The 13,703-nt window shown below is 36.7% G+C and overlaps 1 protein-coding gene across 1 annotated transcript; it reads right to left on the reverse strand.

Moving 5' to 3' along the window:
- Nucleotides 1-4,024: 4,024 nt before the first annotated feature.
- LOC135690054 (beta-2 adrenergic receptor-like) lies at nt 4,025-6,328 on the reverse strand. The gene is made up of 2 exons (XM_065207502.2): nt 6,281-6,328; nt 4,025-6,041 (listed from the first exon to the last, which is right to left on the reverse strand). The coding sequence occupies exons 1-2, from the start codon at nt 6,326-6,328 to the stop codon at nt 4,902-4,904; spliced, it is 1,188 nt and encodes a 395-aa protein (XP_065063574.2). The 3' UTR covers nt 4,025-4,901.
- Nucleotides 6,329-13,703: the final 7,375 nt, after the last annotated feature.

Below are 13,703 nucleotides of genomic sequence, written 5' to 3' on the forward strand. Positions count from 1 at the left end.
CATGAAATGTTGGCAGAAACTTTTCAACAAAAATTGTTGGCAGAAACTTTTCGAGCTAGCTTTTGACAGAAATATCTCATATGCAATTGCGATTTTTATTTAATAAACAAGAGGTGGAGTTCTGCCTTAAGGATAAACGAAAGGGCTAGAAAGAGACTTGTTTCAACGTTTTTGCAACTGTCAGTGGAAAAACCGTATTCAGAGCTTCTTCTTAAACAAAGAAAATCTGTTAAGTCCTGCATGAATGCCAATATTAATTAATGACAACTTTGCAATAGAAAAGTGGAGATGCAAGAAATGGGCTTGCACTAAAAATGTGTATATTTGTAAATGGTCGTATTCAAATTATTACTCTCTATGTCTAAGGTATTGACTTATTTGCAGCTATTCTTATGCTACTTTGATTGCAATTTTGACAACTGTCTACTGGAGTTGACAACTGTCTACAATTTTGACAACTGTCTACAAAACCACAAGAGCCTTTGCTAACCCAACATCTTATTGTCTTATCTCAAAAGAAACTGACTATATGAAATGCAACTTCGATTCTACAGATTGCGGATTTCCTCAAGTAACTTCCAGGTAGAAACCTTATTACCAAACAATGTTATGATTTTCTTGGTACCTTCTGGTCAACAGGTGGTACCAGAGTGACTTACAGGAACCAGATTTATTCATACAATCTAAACTTATTTATATATCATTTAAATAAGAAACGGCACTTGGAAAATATATAGAAAAGGAGTTTCTTAACCTAACAAAATTATTTTTAATAAAACAAAATAGCCATCTTTGCTGGGGAGATTAACGCGCAATCAAATGTCTACTAGCAGAGTGGTTGATGAGCATTGATTCTTTAAATTTAAATGAGGGTGACAAAGGCAGGTGCTTTCAATATCGCAGAGAAAAAGCGCTTGATCTGGATTTAATTTGGATACCCAGTCAACCATGATAATTAAAAAAATCTTGCACAAATTTTATCATAGAATATATATTTTATTTGTAAGGTCATTTAAACCGTCAAAGTGCGTGTGGGATCCCTTGAGCCAACAGAATCGGCAACGTATATTTGCAAAGAGAATTAAATGATCTTTTATCAGCTCAAATCCAATTTTATGCAAACAATTATTCAAATACTTCAATCGAAACATTAAGTTTTTAGTGTCTTTCTCCTAAAAAGCATGATATGTAGGTGCCGTTAAAAATTGCATCAAAGACCTTTCTTCTTTGATCGCTTGTCAAATGAAAAATCTGTATTGGAATGACAAATAAACGGGGAGTTAAAAGAGATTAGTTCTTGCTAATATGTGCAACTTGAAGCAACTTGTAAGGTCCTTAAACGATCATATTCTGTGATCACATAAAAAATGTTAAGTAAATATGATGGAAATTTTTCTTTGGTACCATGACGTCATGCAGTGAAGCGCACAATTATTTGTCTGTCTTTCTTCCTTTTACTCTTATTACCTTGCCAATTCGATGCGCTCTATTAATCACTTCATTTGTGAAGCTGACATCAACTTCTTCAAAATATTCAATCCTTTTGATGCTGATAAAGTTTGGTCGGTGGGTGATAGGTCAATAACATTGTTGAAAATTGAGTGCAGCCTTGTTTCAGACCCCGTCTACACTGTGCCGGATAAAATTAATCCGCATAAAAGTTGTTCGGATTGATTTCTGTTTACACTGTGCCGCACAAATTTTGTCCACTTTGCCCTCCCGTTTACACTGTGCCAGTAACTGCAGGCACATGACCTAAATCATGCACAGAACGCCCAAAATGAAGTCTTCTCTGGGCAACAGAATAATAACAAAAATCCCGCCAACGTAAAAAGACTTATTGTCAATCCAAAATCCAAACATATTGTCAATACAAATTAGGCCTAGTTTGTTTTATTAGTTTGTTTTTGAAACAAAATGACACTGAATTAGCAACTAAAGTGGGGAAAACTGACAAGGATGCCAATTTTACGTGGACTGGCAAGATACTGCACTTTCAACAAGAGTATTTATCGACAACAAGGCAGCCAAGATGGTGATAGGTCTTGATTGGGAGACAGTAAAAACTAAATTGGATGAAATAGCCAATCGCTTTCGAGCAAGATACGATGGGGATAAAATTTATCCGGATAAAAGCGTTTACACTGTACCACAAAGCTATCTCAACTAGTTTAATCCACTTTCCTAGGTAAACTAATTTTGTTCGTATAGGCGCTCTTAAATTCGTGTGGATAACGTGGGTCTAGTGTAAACGCGACGCCTATCTGAACTAATTTTGATGCGGATAAAATTTATCCGGCACAGTGTAAACGGGGTCTCAATCTTCTGTGTTATTCCTATTTTGGCCTTGCTTTGCTGTTCTTTTGTTGTTGAGCCTCCTGGCCGCTATAGTGAGGTCGAGGGCCGGTTGTTTGACGCTTTTCCTGGGATTCTGGAGTGAAGTCGTTGGAAGAAAGAAGGAGATTCTAGCGGAAGAAGAATAAGAAATTCTGACGGTATACCAAGGAACAATACGAAACATTGAACTCTCGCCCATGAAGAACATTGAGGTGAAATCGTTTGAGTTGTAAATAGTTTATTGTATTCTTTTTTGTTAAGTGTTTAGATTTGATTCTCTCACTGTTTATTATATTCCCCTAAATCTTACAGAATTTAACTATACAGTCCTATTCTTGACCTGAATCTTCAGAACTATACTTTCGAATACCTTTTTAGGTATGTCTAACCTTCTATCCTAAAGTGGGAAATACCTTTAGAATTCCTTTCCTTAGGCTTGCAACATGAATCTATGCAGGAGAATTTTATGCATTGTCCAACAAGCTGGACTTTTGCTGCCTGGTGCATTCTTTGCCAATTTTTTGTGCATGATACTTTGTCTTACTCGTGTTCAACCTTCTAATGCACGAAGCGAGCGAGGTTGCCTCACTTCCTCCCAGACCATCGTCCACTTCATTCCAAACTTATATTCAAATAAATGTTTGGTAGTTGCTTTTGATGCTGCAAACTAGAGTTTGATTCCAACTAAGTGGTCAGTACCCTTATGGAAAAAAGTTCCCCATGTCAGCCTTCCTCCTGAACAAAGAAAATTATAAATACATTTCTATGACTACAATCTATGACCCAAATTTTCCATTGGCCCTCCATGAAAAAAAGTTGCGCAACTCTAATCTATAGCTTACTGGCGCTTGGTCACCGACAAGAGCGAACTTTGAAAACAGTTCAAGACCTTCAAAATATGGTTTTAAGGTTTCAAATTTTTTTTGTACAGTACTTCAGTGTCAGATTGTTCTTAATTTGTTCTTATCCTTTCACTAACTTTAAGGCTTGTTATCTAATAATTATTACACCTACTGAAGACATCTTTAGCAAGCTTTGCAGAATAATGTGAAACGGGCCAAACTATTCTGCTGGTCTCGTCTGATATAGGCATCCCGCTCATTGTAATCGAGACAATTTTGCGCGCGCATATAGACTTAAACTTGATTTACAATGACAGGAGCAGTTTGGCTCAAGATGTCGCTGGTATAGGTTGGCATATGTAGGGTAAAATTACTTGGAAAAGTCCAAAAAGGGCAAGACAGATCAGGAACCTGGATTATGGATGATAGTGTTTCCTTTTTTAGGATCGATATTAGAGAAATATTGCTAGCATCAAAATTGAGGAAAAAGTCATGATGAAGAAATCGATGATCAGAGCGATCTGCTGCTCATAACGATCTGCACCTATTAGTGATTGAAGATTAAAGCCATGAGACCGTAGCATCACCTTTTCTCCCTATTTCCTCCTTTTTCTCTTTTCCCTCCTTTTTCATTTTAAACTAACTATTTATTTACAAAGGTGTAGATTTTTAACCTTTTATAACTCATCGAGCAGTCTTGTTCATCTAGCAGTTTTCAGTTAGACATTAGATATAATTCTTAAAAGCAAAAATTCAAATCTATCAACTGATTTTTTTTTAAAAAATTCATTTTCAAGGAATCAACCATTAATCAGACTGTTTCACCGAAGAACATGCAGCAAAATGATAAAGCGGATGCTCATAAGCGATTAGTGGTAATCAGTGGCAGGTGGCCAAGCTAATTCGACATTTGCGCAAAGTAGAAAAGTCTTCGCTTGTAGCACCGTCTATGGTGGGGAAAATCGAAAAATATCGCTCGATATCAACAGTTCCAATTAATGAGCGCATCCACTGATTTTTTTCCTCATCAAACATAATTTAGCAAAGCATCTGGCAGCACACAACAACATAGAGCTGATTATAGGATCGGCTAAAACAATTCAACATAAAACTGAGCAAATACGTTGGATGCTGCTCGATGGGACATGTTTACGCAGGGCCAAGATACTTTCTAGAAGGTCAATTAATCAGTAGGAGGAAGGATGTTCAAAACTGTAAATCTAAGTCCTGCCAAACACAGATAATTTTTCAATAACGAATTCTCTCAATAACCGTTATGTTATTTTTGATACACCTTTGACTATTTACAATATACACCTGAATAAAGAGATCTACACTATCTATAGATCTTAAAAAAATGAAGAGTTTTGAAATCTTACGACTAAAGTTAAAGAACCCTTACTATTACCAGTCTATTACCAGTCATTTTTTCTACAATTCCCCAACTAAAGTAACGAACAATCACTCTCAAAGTGCTTATTTATTTAAATGCTACTATGTACCTTATTCCCACGTCACGGCACTAAAGGGCTTTGCAAGACAGAGTTAAATTTAACTTCAATAAATCTATGTTTTTTCATTAATTTATAAATTAGATATTTAATGGTTATTGTACATTTAACAGTTTCAAAGCCGTAATGCCCTTAAAAGCAAAATCTTTTTAGATTTCAAAGCATTAAAAGGTTACGAACTTTTCGTCAACAAAATGTTTCTTGATAATTTTTATTGAAGTGGTCGCCACGAGATAATGCTTTGAAGCACTTTCTTCACTTCGTTGCGAATTGATGTTACTCTGATGCAGTAGATCACAGGATTCAAGGAGCTGTTCAAGAGAACGAGAAAATTCAGCCAACCGTATGTGACGATTCGAGTGCTTTCATCGAAAGACACGAATCTTGTCATCAAGTTTAAGAAATTCAACGGGAAATAGCAAATTATGTAAGCACTAAAGATTGTTATCACGGCATAAGATCTCTTGAGTTGGTTGATAGCGCCTGTTCGTTTCATTCTCTGTCTCTCTGCAATCGATTCCCTGGCAACATCAGTAATCTTTAGAGCCATTTCTCGTGTTGACATGTGACTTGTTGAGACTTTTGCTGCTTTTAGGGACATGCTGCTGCTTTCACCAACTTTGCTCTCTAAATTCTGTGATTTGATTGGTTGATCTCTAAATGTGTTACTGGGCAAGACTTGTTTCTCCCTTTTACGCTGCACCATAACTGCATGGTATATAACAACATAAGACACCAGTGTCAGAAGCACAGAGAAAACATTAAGCATTGCCATTATTGCAAACAGAACATTTTTCGCTATCACCTCAAGATAGGTTAGAAGAGAAAGGAAAGCCAAGAAAAGCCAGGAAGAAAGTATAGAGAAAAGGTATTTGGTGTGAAGGTTACATTCTATGTAGCGGTATGGCATAATCGTTGCAAAGCAACGGTCGATTGCAAACATGCATATGTTAAAGAAAGAAGCTCCAACGCACAGTATGCCAAGGTAAGAAGAAATGTTTTTTACCATACATGATTCTTTCTTTTGCAGATCGTATGATCGATGGGCGGCTACCAAAGGTTCGACTAGTACTCCAACAAGGAAGTCACTAATTGCCATGCTTACCAATATCAAATTCGTTGCAGTCTTTAAAACAGATCTTTTGAGCAACGCAATCAGCACCACCGAGTTTACTGATGTTGCAAATATAGAAGTAACTGCTACAAATACAATTTGCAATAAGTCAGAAATGAAGGGCGTATTGTATTTTCTAACTGTGGACTGCTGTAAGGTGTGACACAATGCTGTTACGTCATTTTGCTTCTTTGGAAATGCAGCACTTTTGTAAATTATGTAGTTTCCACAAACATGCTGATGATCAGGATCGTAGATGTCTTCCTCTCAGTTTGTAAAATCAAGAATGGCCATAGGGTAAAACAGATGTCTTTTGATAACCTCACTCATTCAGCTGTCCCATGAGATTGACATATGCAGATCTCTATGTAGCATGTAACTATTCAAATCTCTATTAAAGGTTGAAAAGCTTTAAGATTAAAGAAAACAGCTACTCGGCGTTTTCGTCTGTTTGACGGATTTCAACGCAAACTTACAACAGCAAATGCAGTCGACTTAGTAGAAACGAGTTTTTGTACAGCCATCCAAGCAACCTGCCTAACCGAAATATGCAAAATTTAAAATCATTCAAAGGAAGGTTACTGATAATTTGAGCCCTGGAAACATTTTTGCAAATGAATGAAAGTCACCTTTCTGGAGACATAAGAAATTCACGTTCAGGAATATTTCGTTTTTCATGTTAAAATGTGACAATACCAATAGAAAGGGCAACCAGATTTGAGTGGAACAAAAAATACTTGTATGTGATTTGACCAGTGGCGGATCCAGGATTATTTCTGACGGGTACAAAACTGGGCAAGGCTCTGAGCCCACTCCTTATGTGCCACTAAACTGAAAATATACTCACCTAATTAACGACAATCAATCGATAAATTTCAAAATGGCTTTAATGGAGTTGGACTGGCCGAGCAAAAGTGAAAGAGGAGTAGAGCAAAAAAATCCATAAAAATTTTATATCAGTTTATTTCACAAAGTTCAATAATGACCTATCATAAGCTTCAGCATTGGATTCAGTTATTTAGTATTCAATGTGTCTAAAGATGTAATTATTGCTTGTCCAAGAATTCTTTAAGATTACAGGTAGATATAAGCACTTTCTCTTTATAGTTGTATAAAATAACTATCTGAGTAGTGTCTACCAAAAGATGAAGTTGTTTGACTCGATGCTTGCAAAGTTTGTTCCAGAGTTCTACATATTTCGTGACATATTACATGAAGCAGTCTATTGTCCCCCAAATTTTTTCAATGAACCTCAATTTTCCCTTCCCACAGTTCATATTAGAGTATAACATCTTGGCTCTGTCACTAAGAACACAACAAACTAAACTTGCCTAGATCCTTAACATAAAGCATGATTGACTTTGGTATTAATCGAAGCTGAAATTTTTTGAAAATTTGTTGATTTGATTTAATACTATCGAGATTCAAAGTTTGGCAACGAAATGTAGATTATTCAATTGCTGCCAAGCTTTACTCATTGAAAATAAGAAATATTTTCATCATGAATTACTGATGCAAACAATTGAAGCTATAAAGTTGCTTCCGTTGACGCCTCTGGTGGACAAAGAAACATACAAGAGATTCATGGCCTCAAGAATGATGACAATATTCAATTTTGAATTTTAAATCAACATCTCTCTCGAAAGGCCATTTATTATTTCCAACCCTTCTTTCTTGACTTTCGTCGGAATTGAATCTTGTCCAGTTTGTCCAGCTGAAGCATAGATAATGCCAGTTCAATATGTGAAGCAGCTTATCAAAATTCCAACCTCTACCAATCCCCTAGAATAGCTTTATAAAATAAAAAATCCCCTCAAAGATACCAGTTATAACTACAAATCGCCCCTCCACCCCAAATGTCGTAGGATTCAATCGCTACTTACGTATTTGTAATTACTATAACACACGCATGCTTAAAAAGCTACTACGCACATATAGAAGCTTCATAATTAAGGTTGTAGAGGGATTTGCGAGAGGCTACACGCAGATAACAATGGACGTCTTAAATAAAGTAAAATCTTATAATTAAAGTTAAAATCAAATAAGTAAAGTTAATGAGTTACTCTTAGCTTGAAACTGCCTGGTTATAATTGCTCTACCTAAAAATTTCGTGCATTTGCAACGGGCGGGCAACATTGCGATTGGTCAATCGCCACGTCACTGGCAAAACTGTCACGCGAAGGGTGCTTTAAATTTTTTTATATATTGAATTTCTGATCTGGCTTTTAGATAACATCATACGGAACTCGAGACAGGAATAGAATTTAAGATTAAATGATAGGCTAGATGCTGACTGCAGTATGGAAAAACCCTTGGAATGTCTGACAGGTGGAAGTAAGGGCCCTCTTTGCACTCGTCTGGATCCGCCATTGATGTAACCTTTAATCTTGACGAGTCTAAAGTCCTTTTGTTTATGGCCATTAATCTATCCATTTGTCTGAACCAATGAGAAAGTGCATGCGGGAAAAGTTGTGCGCTTTATTAGCAACTGAGCCAACGAGAAAGAACATAAAAGAAAAATTTATATTCAATGGCACTTCATAGAATTTAATCAAAATAATTATATATTGTTCCGTTCCCACTTTTCTCAAAATTAGCATAAGTGCCAAGAGTGTTCCTACCATAGAACAGATTTTGTGGTGTGAGCATAATGTCATTGACTTTAACTGTGCATATTCCTAGAACTAAAAACTTATTTTCGGGCAGCTGATTTTTATCGGGCAAAACTCGGCAAAGAGTCTTCTCCAAAGACAAAAAGAAGAAACTCCATTTTGAACATGTTTAAAAATCTCTGAGTTGAACAAAATCAAATGGCCGTGATCGTAAGCGCTTTCAGAAGTAATGGAATGAAGAAGAAATCTGTTGGCTGAAACACAAAAGGCAACAAGAACAACAACAGCCCAATTATGGCTTGAAAAGATCGTCAGCACGAGCAAATGCAAGTTTGTGTCAATTTTGCACTGAATGGTTAATACATAACACATGTACATATATATAAGAAAGCGCAAGAAAACAAGCAGATGGGACCCCCAGCCCACAGACGGGCAGCCACCACCCCCAGCCCCATTTGTGGCCCCAACAACAACAGGAGACAGCAATAATGTTCAACAGCCAATAAAACGGCTCATCAATAGGATGAAAATACAACAAAGTCCCAAACTCCTATTGAACTAGAGGAGCCAATGGTACTACAAAATTGGTAATGATTAAGCAAATGTGTCAAAGGGGCAATTCTATCGGCCCTTAGACACAACGTTGTCCCCACACAACTATCGGGGCAGCCAAAACTAAAGGGCAGCAGCCGCCTACCTGCAAACCAAGAATCCCATCCACCAATCACCCTGCACCTCGCACCCCGCACCCCGCACCCCGCACCCCGCACCCCGCACCCCGCACCCCGCACCCCGCACCCCGCACCCCGCACCCCGCACCCAGCACCCCGTGCAGCATTCACATAAGGTAAACAAAAAAGCAAGCAAAACATATTTTCTAGGTTAAGGTGAATCTGTCATTGTACAAAACTTTTGCGTTCTGCCCTTTGTTCTTGAAAACATTTCAAGTTTTGCTGTCTGCACATTTAAATGCAAGCCTCTATTGAGTGATAGTCCGTGGCAAGAATGAGAACTTAAAATAATCTGTTTTTGAATGAAGCTGTATTAATTTCCATTTTTAAGAGAGTATTCCAGACGATCTTTAAGTTGAGTATAGACAAGTCCATATAACATTGTTAGCCTGGCGTCAACTCTGCGCTGTTCTAAGCTGCGCCATCCAAATGATTGGAGCATATCAGAAACATTGGATGTTCTATTATGACGTCCTCTCACTCAACTTGCAGCTCCTTTAGACCCAAACCCGCTAGCCATGCCTCTGATATTGATAATGCCTGGCATTTATCAGCATCGAAACACATTTGCCACTTATTCTCCCAGCGTTCCTAGTTTTAAAGGTCCTCTTTCATCCTTTGGCGGCCCCTTTCATTTGCAATAGTTAAATACAATAAAGTTTCATCAGCAAATAACATGCTTGACATACTGTGGCAGGTCATTTATGTATACAAGAAAAAGGGCTGAGCCCAATACGGAGCCTTGAGGTACCGTATGCCCGTATCCACTTCAAAGTCTTCCCCTTTACAACGAATTTGTTTAGCTTGTACAATTGTTTTTTGTGGGCAATTTTCCCAAAAGCACTGGAGAAGTCCATTACAATTAAATAATTTTGATTACCATTTTGCACTGAGAGTAGCATTTCATGTGAAAATTCAAGTAGTTGCCCATGTTGTAAGTTATATAAAATTCCTTGACTGTTAGGATGTTTCATCAGTTAAACACAGATGAGGGAGGTTGGTCTCTAGTTGACTGCCTCACCTCTGTCTTCCCTTTTTAAAAGCATGTACTATGTTAGCACTTGTCAATATTTTAGGGAGCTTTCCTTGTTCTCATGAAGCGTTGAAAATACATGTGAGGGCTGGGCATAACTGGGAAGAAAGATCTTTTGGTACTCTTGGTCTCAGCTGATCTGGGCCTTTTTCTTTGTGAGGTTTTAATATATCTAATAATTTTCTTTACTCCAAAGATGGAGAAATTAAATTCTGGCATAATCAAGTGTTCATCACTTCTGGAGTTCTCCAGATATCATTTTCAAGATAATTGCCCGATATCAATTTTAAGGACATACCGTAAATCGGGGGGGGGGGGGGGGGGCTGCAAAGCTATGGCTGATGAAGCTTTTCATTTTGCCAAACAAGTTTCTTTTAAGATTTAACGATATTGCAGTGGCTCCGCTTTTAAATTGTACCTTGTATGATACGTTTGATGAAATTTTGTATAGGTAAAAAAATTAGTTATGCTAAATATGACGAGATCCATCGCAATCTTTAAAAATGCCCGAAGGCCTACGTAATTTTTGTAAATATATATGAAATATATTTTTTTGGTATAACCTGATTTGCAAGATACTGTATAAGACCTTTTCAATTCTTTTTTTCCAGTTGAGCTGTGAAACGTATGTCAATTTTTTTTAGAGGAGCTGCAATTGGAAACACTTATAATGTACAAAAACTGGAAAGAAAAGTGAAGGAAAATGTCTGAGCGGTTTATGACCTGCGTAGTTCTAAAGTTATAAAACGATGCCAAATGGACGAATACAAGAAACACAAAATGAAAGAATGGTTTAACTTGTGAGTTTTCTAGCACGGTGATCGGGATAAAATTTTCTAAGTGGCTATGAAAGCTTCCCCGTCCGTGTTTTTTTGCATGCCACCATGGAAACAGTTGTCACTTTGTATGTTATCTACAACTATGTTTGAAAATATTTTCATAAATCATCCAAATCCGAGAAACATTTTGGCGACTAGCCTCTTATTGCGATAAGCCTTTGAAGTATTTTTGAAGGATTATCCCAGCTATGTGATCCTATCTGCCTTCTAACAACTCTTTCCTGCTTAACTTGAAGACGATTGGTTGTATCTTAGGCCGTTACTCACAATTGTTGTGCAAGTTGTTAGGCACTGTGAAGAAGAACTGAACAGGCTGTAAGAAGCTCTGAAAAATTCAAGTTGTAAACGATCCAACATTTGCGTAAAAAGTTTTTAAAACCCTTGCATAGTTTCATTTTATCATTTTAATGATAATAAATTTTATCTACATGTATAAGAACAAAAGCTAAATTAAACTAAACTAAATTCAAACTTACTAAATTAGAAGAAAGCTATTTAATAACAAACTGAGGGTAATTATATACAGGTTTTTGTTTGTTTGGTCATATAAAAGATAAATGTAATTAATCAATGTAACCAACATTTGCTACATAAGTTTTATAAATCGTGCAATTGCATTTGCTTCCATTCTATTTCTTTATCTTTCTTTTGAGTTCGATAATAGTTCGATTCAGAGCTTTTCCATTTGTTGGGTAGAGTATTCCATAATTCACATCAAAATGAGACTCTTTCTATACCATAAGTTTTTGTTTGAACTTTTAGTAGCTGAGTTCTTTTAACATTTCTTAAAGAGACTTGCTCTTTGGCTGGCTATCGGAAAAAAGGTATTTTACGAATGTTAGGTTAAGGTTGTTAATTAATTTGAAAAATTCTATCATCAGCAATTGCAGGTTTTGTACAAATATAGGTACTGAATTGTCCTTATGTAGTAAAGCATCTAAATCCAAAGCTGTGTACTTGTACAAACTTTGTAGAGCCTATTCATGTAGGACAAATCCAAATCAGAGGAATGTTCCCAAACTGTAATATTATAACGGCTCTTATAATTTTTCTAAGCTTCTCTCTTTATTCATAAAGATGGAAATTCTTGAAAGGGTATGTGATTTCTGGCAATTCCCTTGCAAAGAGTGGTGAAATACACCTAGTAGCCTAGTAGCTTAATTTATCATCTAATATAATACCCAATCGTTTTTCTCTCCTGCTAAGCTCTATTAATGTGATTATAATTTTCAATCGTCATCGTTCCAGTGTGGTTCCCAGGCGTTCCAGTGTGGTCCCAGGTGTTCAAGGTGCAACAGTTCCTCATTTAGTTTTAACCTGTTGTTATGAAACCATGATGTAGATATATTTCTTTGAAACTGGGTGTTTGTGATTGCAATTTGCTACTCGAAGGATCTGTAGGTAGATAAAGGAAGGTGCGGTTTTACGAGCTTCTGCAAGATTATCGCAGGTTTTCTCCTAGCTGTTGCAAAGTATTTAAGGTCTCTGAAAAGTGTAAGGAACGAGCGAGAGGTATTCTCAGTAAGTGGGACAGTTGATACAGCATTGTAGTCTAACAAGTAGCAGGAATAATGATGTGATTCACAACCTTTTAGTAGATATAAACATTTGTTTTGATGCACAACTAGACAAAAGCACTGAATACAGTAAGAGAATAGAGTGACGGAGTGACTGACACGAAACGACCAGAGCAGGACTGGAACCCGCTAGCAGCGAAACTGTACATCGTTTCTCTATCAACTGAGCAACCCAGTAACATGATTATCTATAACTCGCATAATTGTCTTCGTAATAGCAGAAGTCGCACAGTGGCCTTCTACCAGCATTCTTCGTACATAGCGACAGGCTACCTACCTTTATCTCTGACAAACACCGCTAACAGTTTTTGTTTTTCAGATTCCAAAATTCGGTATCTTCGACAATCTTATTTTTATGAATAAATCTACTTCTATCGATTGCCGTATACCTTTGATCTATCACAACTGCTACTATAAACTATCACAACTGCTGGGCACTATCAGTTTCAATTAAGAATGTAGAAAATGAGATATGATATATCAGAAAAACATTCAGATATAATTATACAAAACTGATTGACCATGAATCACAAGATAGAATATGCGTCAATGCGATCTGAGCAATGGCTTCCAGATCAACTGTCTTTAACAAAAGAAGGTCGGGGAAAAAACGTACTCTGCCAATAAAATTCCAAAAGGAAGATAATATCAGCATACTTTTCAAAGGCTGTTTGCTGATGAATAACAAAGCTGCAAGTAAAGTATAAACTGAAATAACACATCAGGATACTGCTCATTCTTAAAATACGTTTAACTGAGTAATAAGACGTGTCATAGGAGTTAAAGGGCAGTTAAACCATCTCTCCACAAGGGCTCGTGATTGCCAACTTCATGAGAGGGCAATGAAAAGTTTTTTATTTCCCCTCGTCTTGTCTGCAGATTTCAATGAATCTTGTTTCTAAGGCCTATCAAATCTCTAGATTTTTGTTCTTGAGGATGGAATAAGTTTGTCTGAATTATTTTCTGTTGTAAATTTTGGTAATTGATATTCTAGAATCCTCTTTGTGTTTTGTTTTATTGCCAGCTGTGTTGTATTATTGTTTAGTTACTGCAGTAATTAATCAAAGGCATTTGTGGTCTATCATATGCTCTTCTGCGAATCTTAAA

The sequence above is a fragment of the Rhopilema esculentum genome, chromosome 5, assembly GCF_057945365.1.
Source record: "Rhopilema esculentum isolate cy_ngs chromosome 5, ASM5794536v1, whole genome shotgun sequence".
Classification (NCBI taxonomy): domain Eukaryota; kingdom Metazoa; phylum Cnidaria; class Scyphozoa; order Rhizostomeae; family Rhizostomatidae; genus Rhopilema; species Rhopilema esculentum.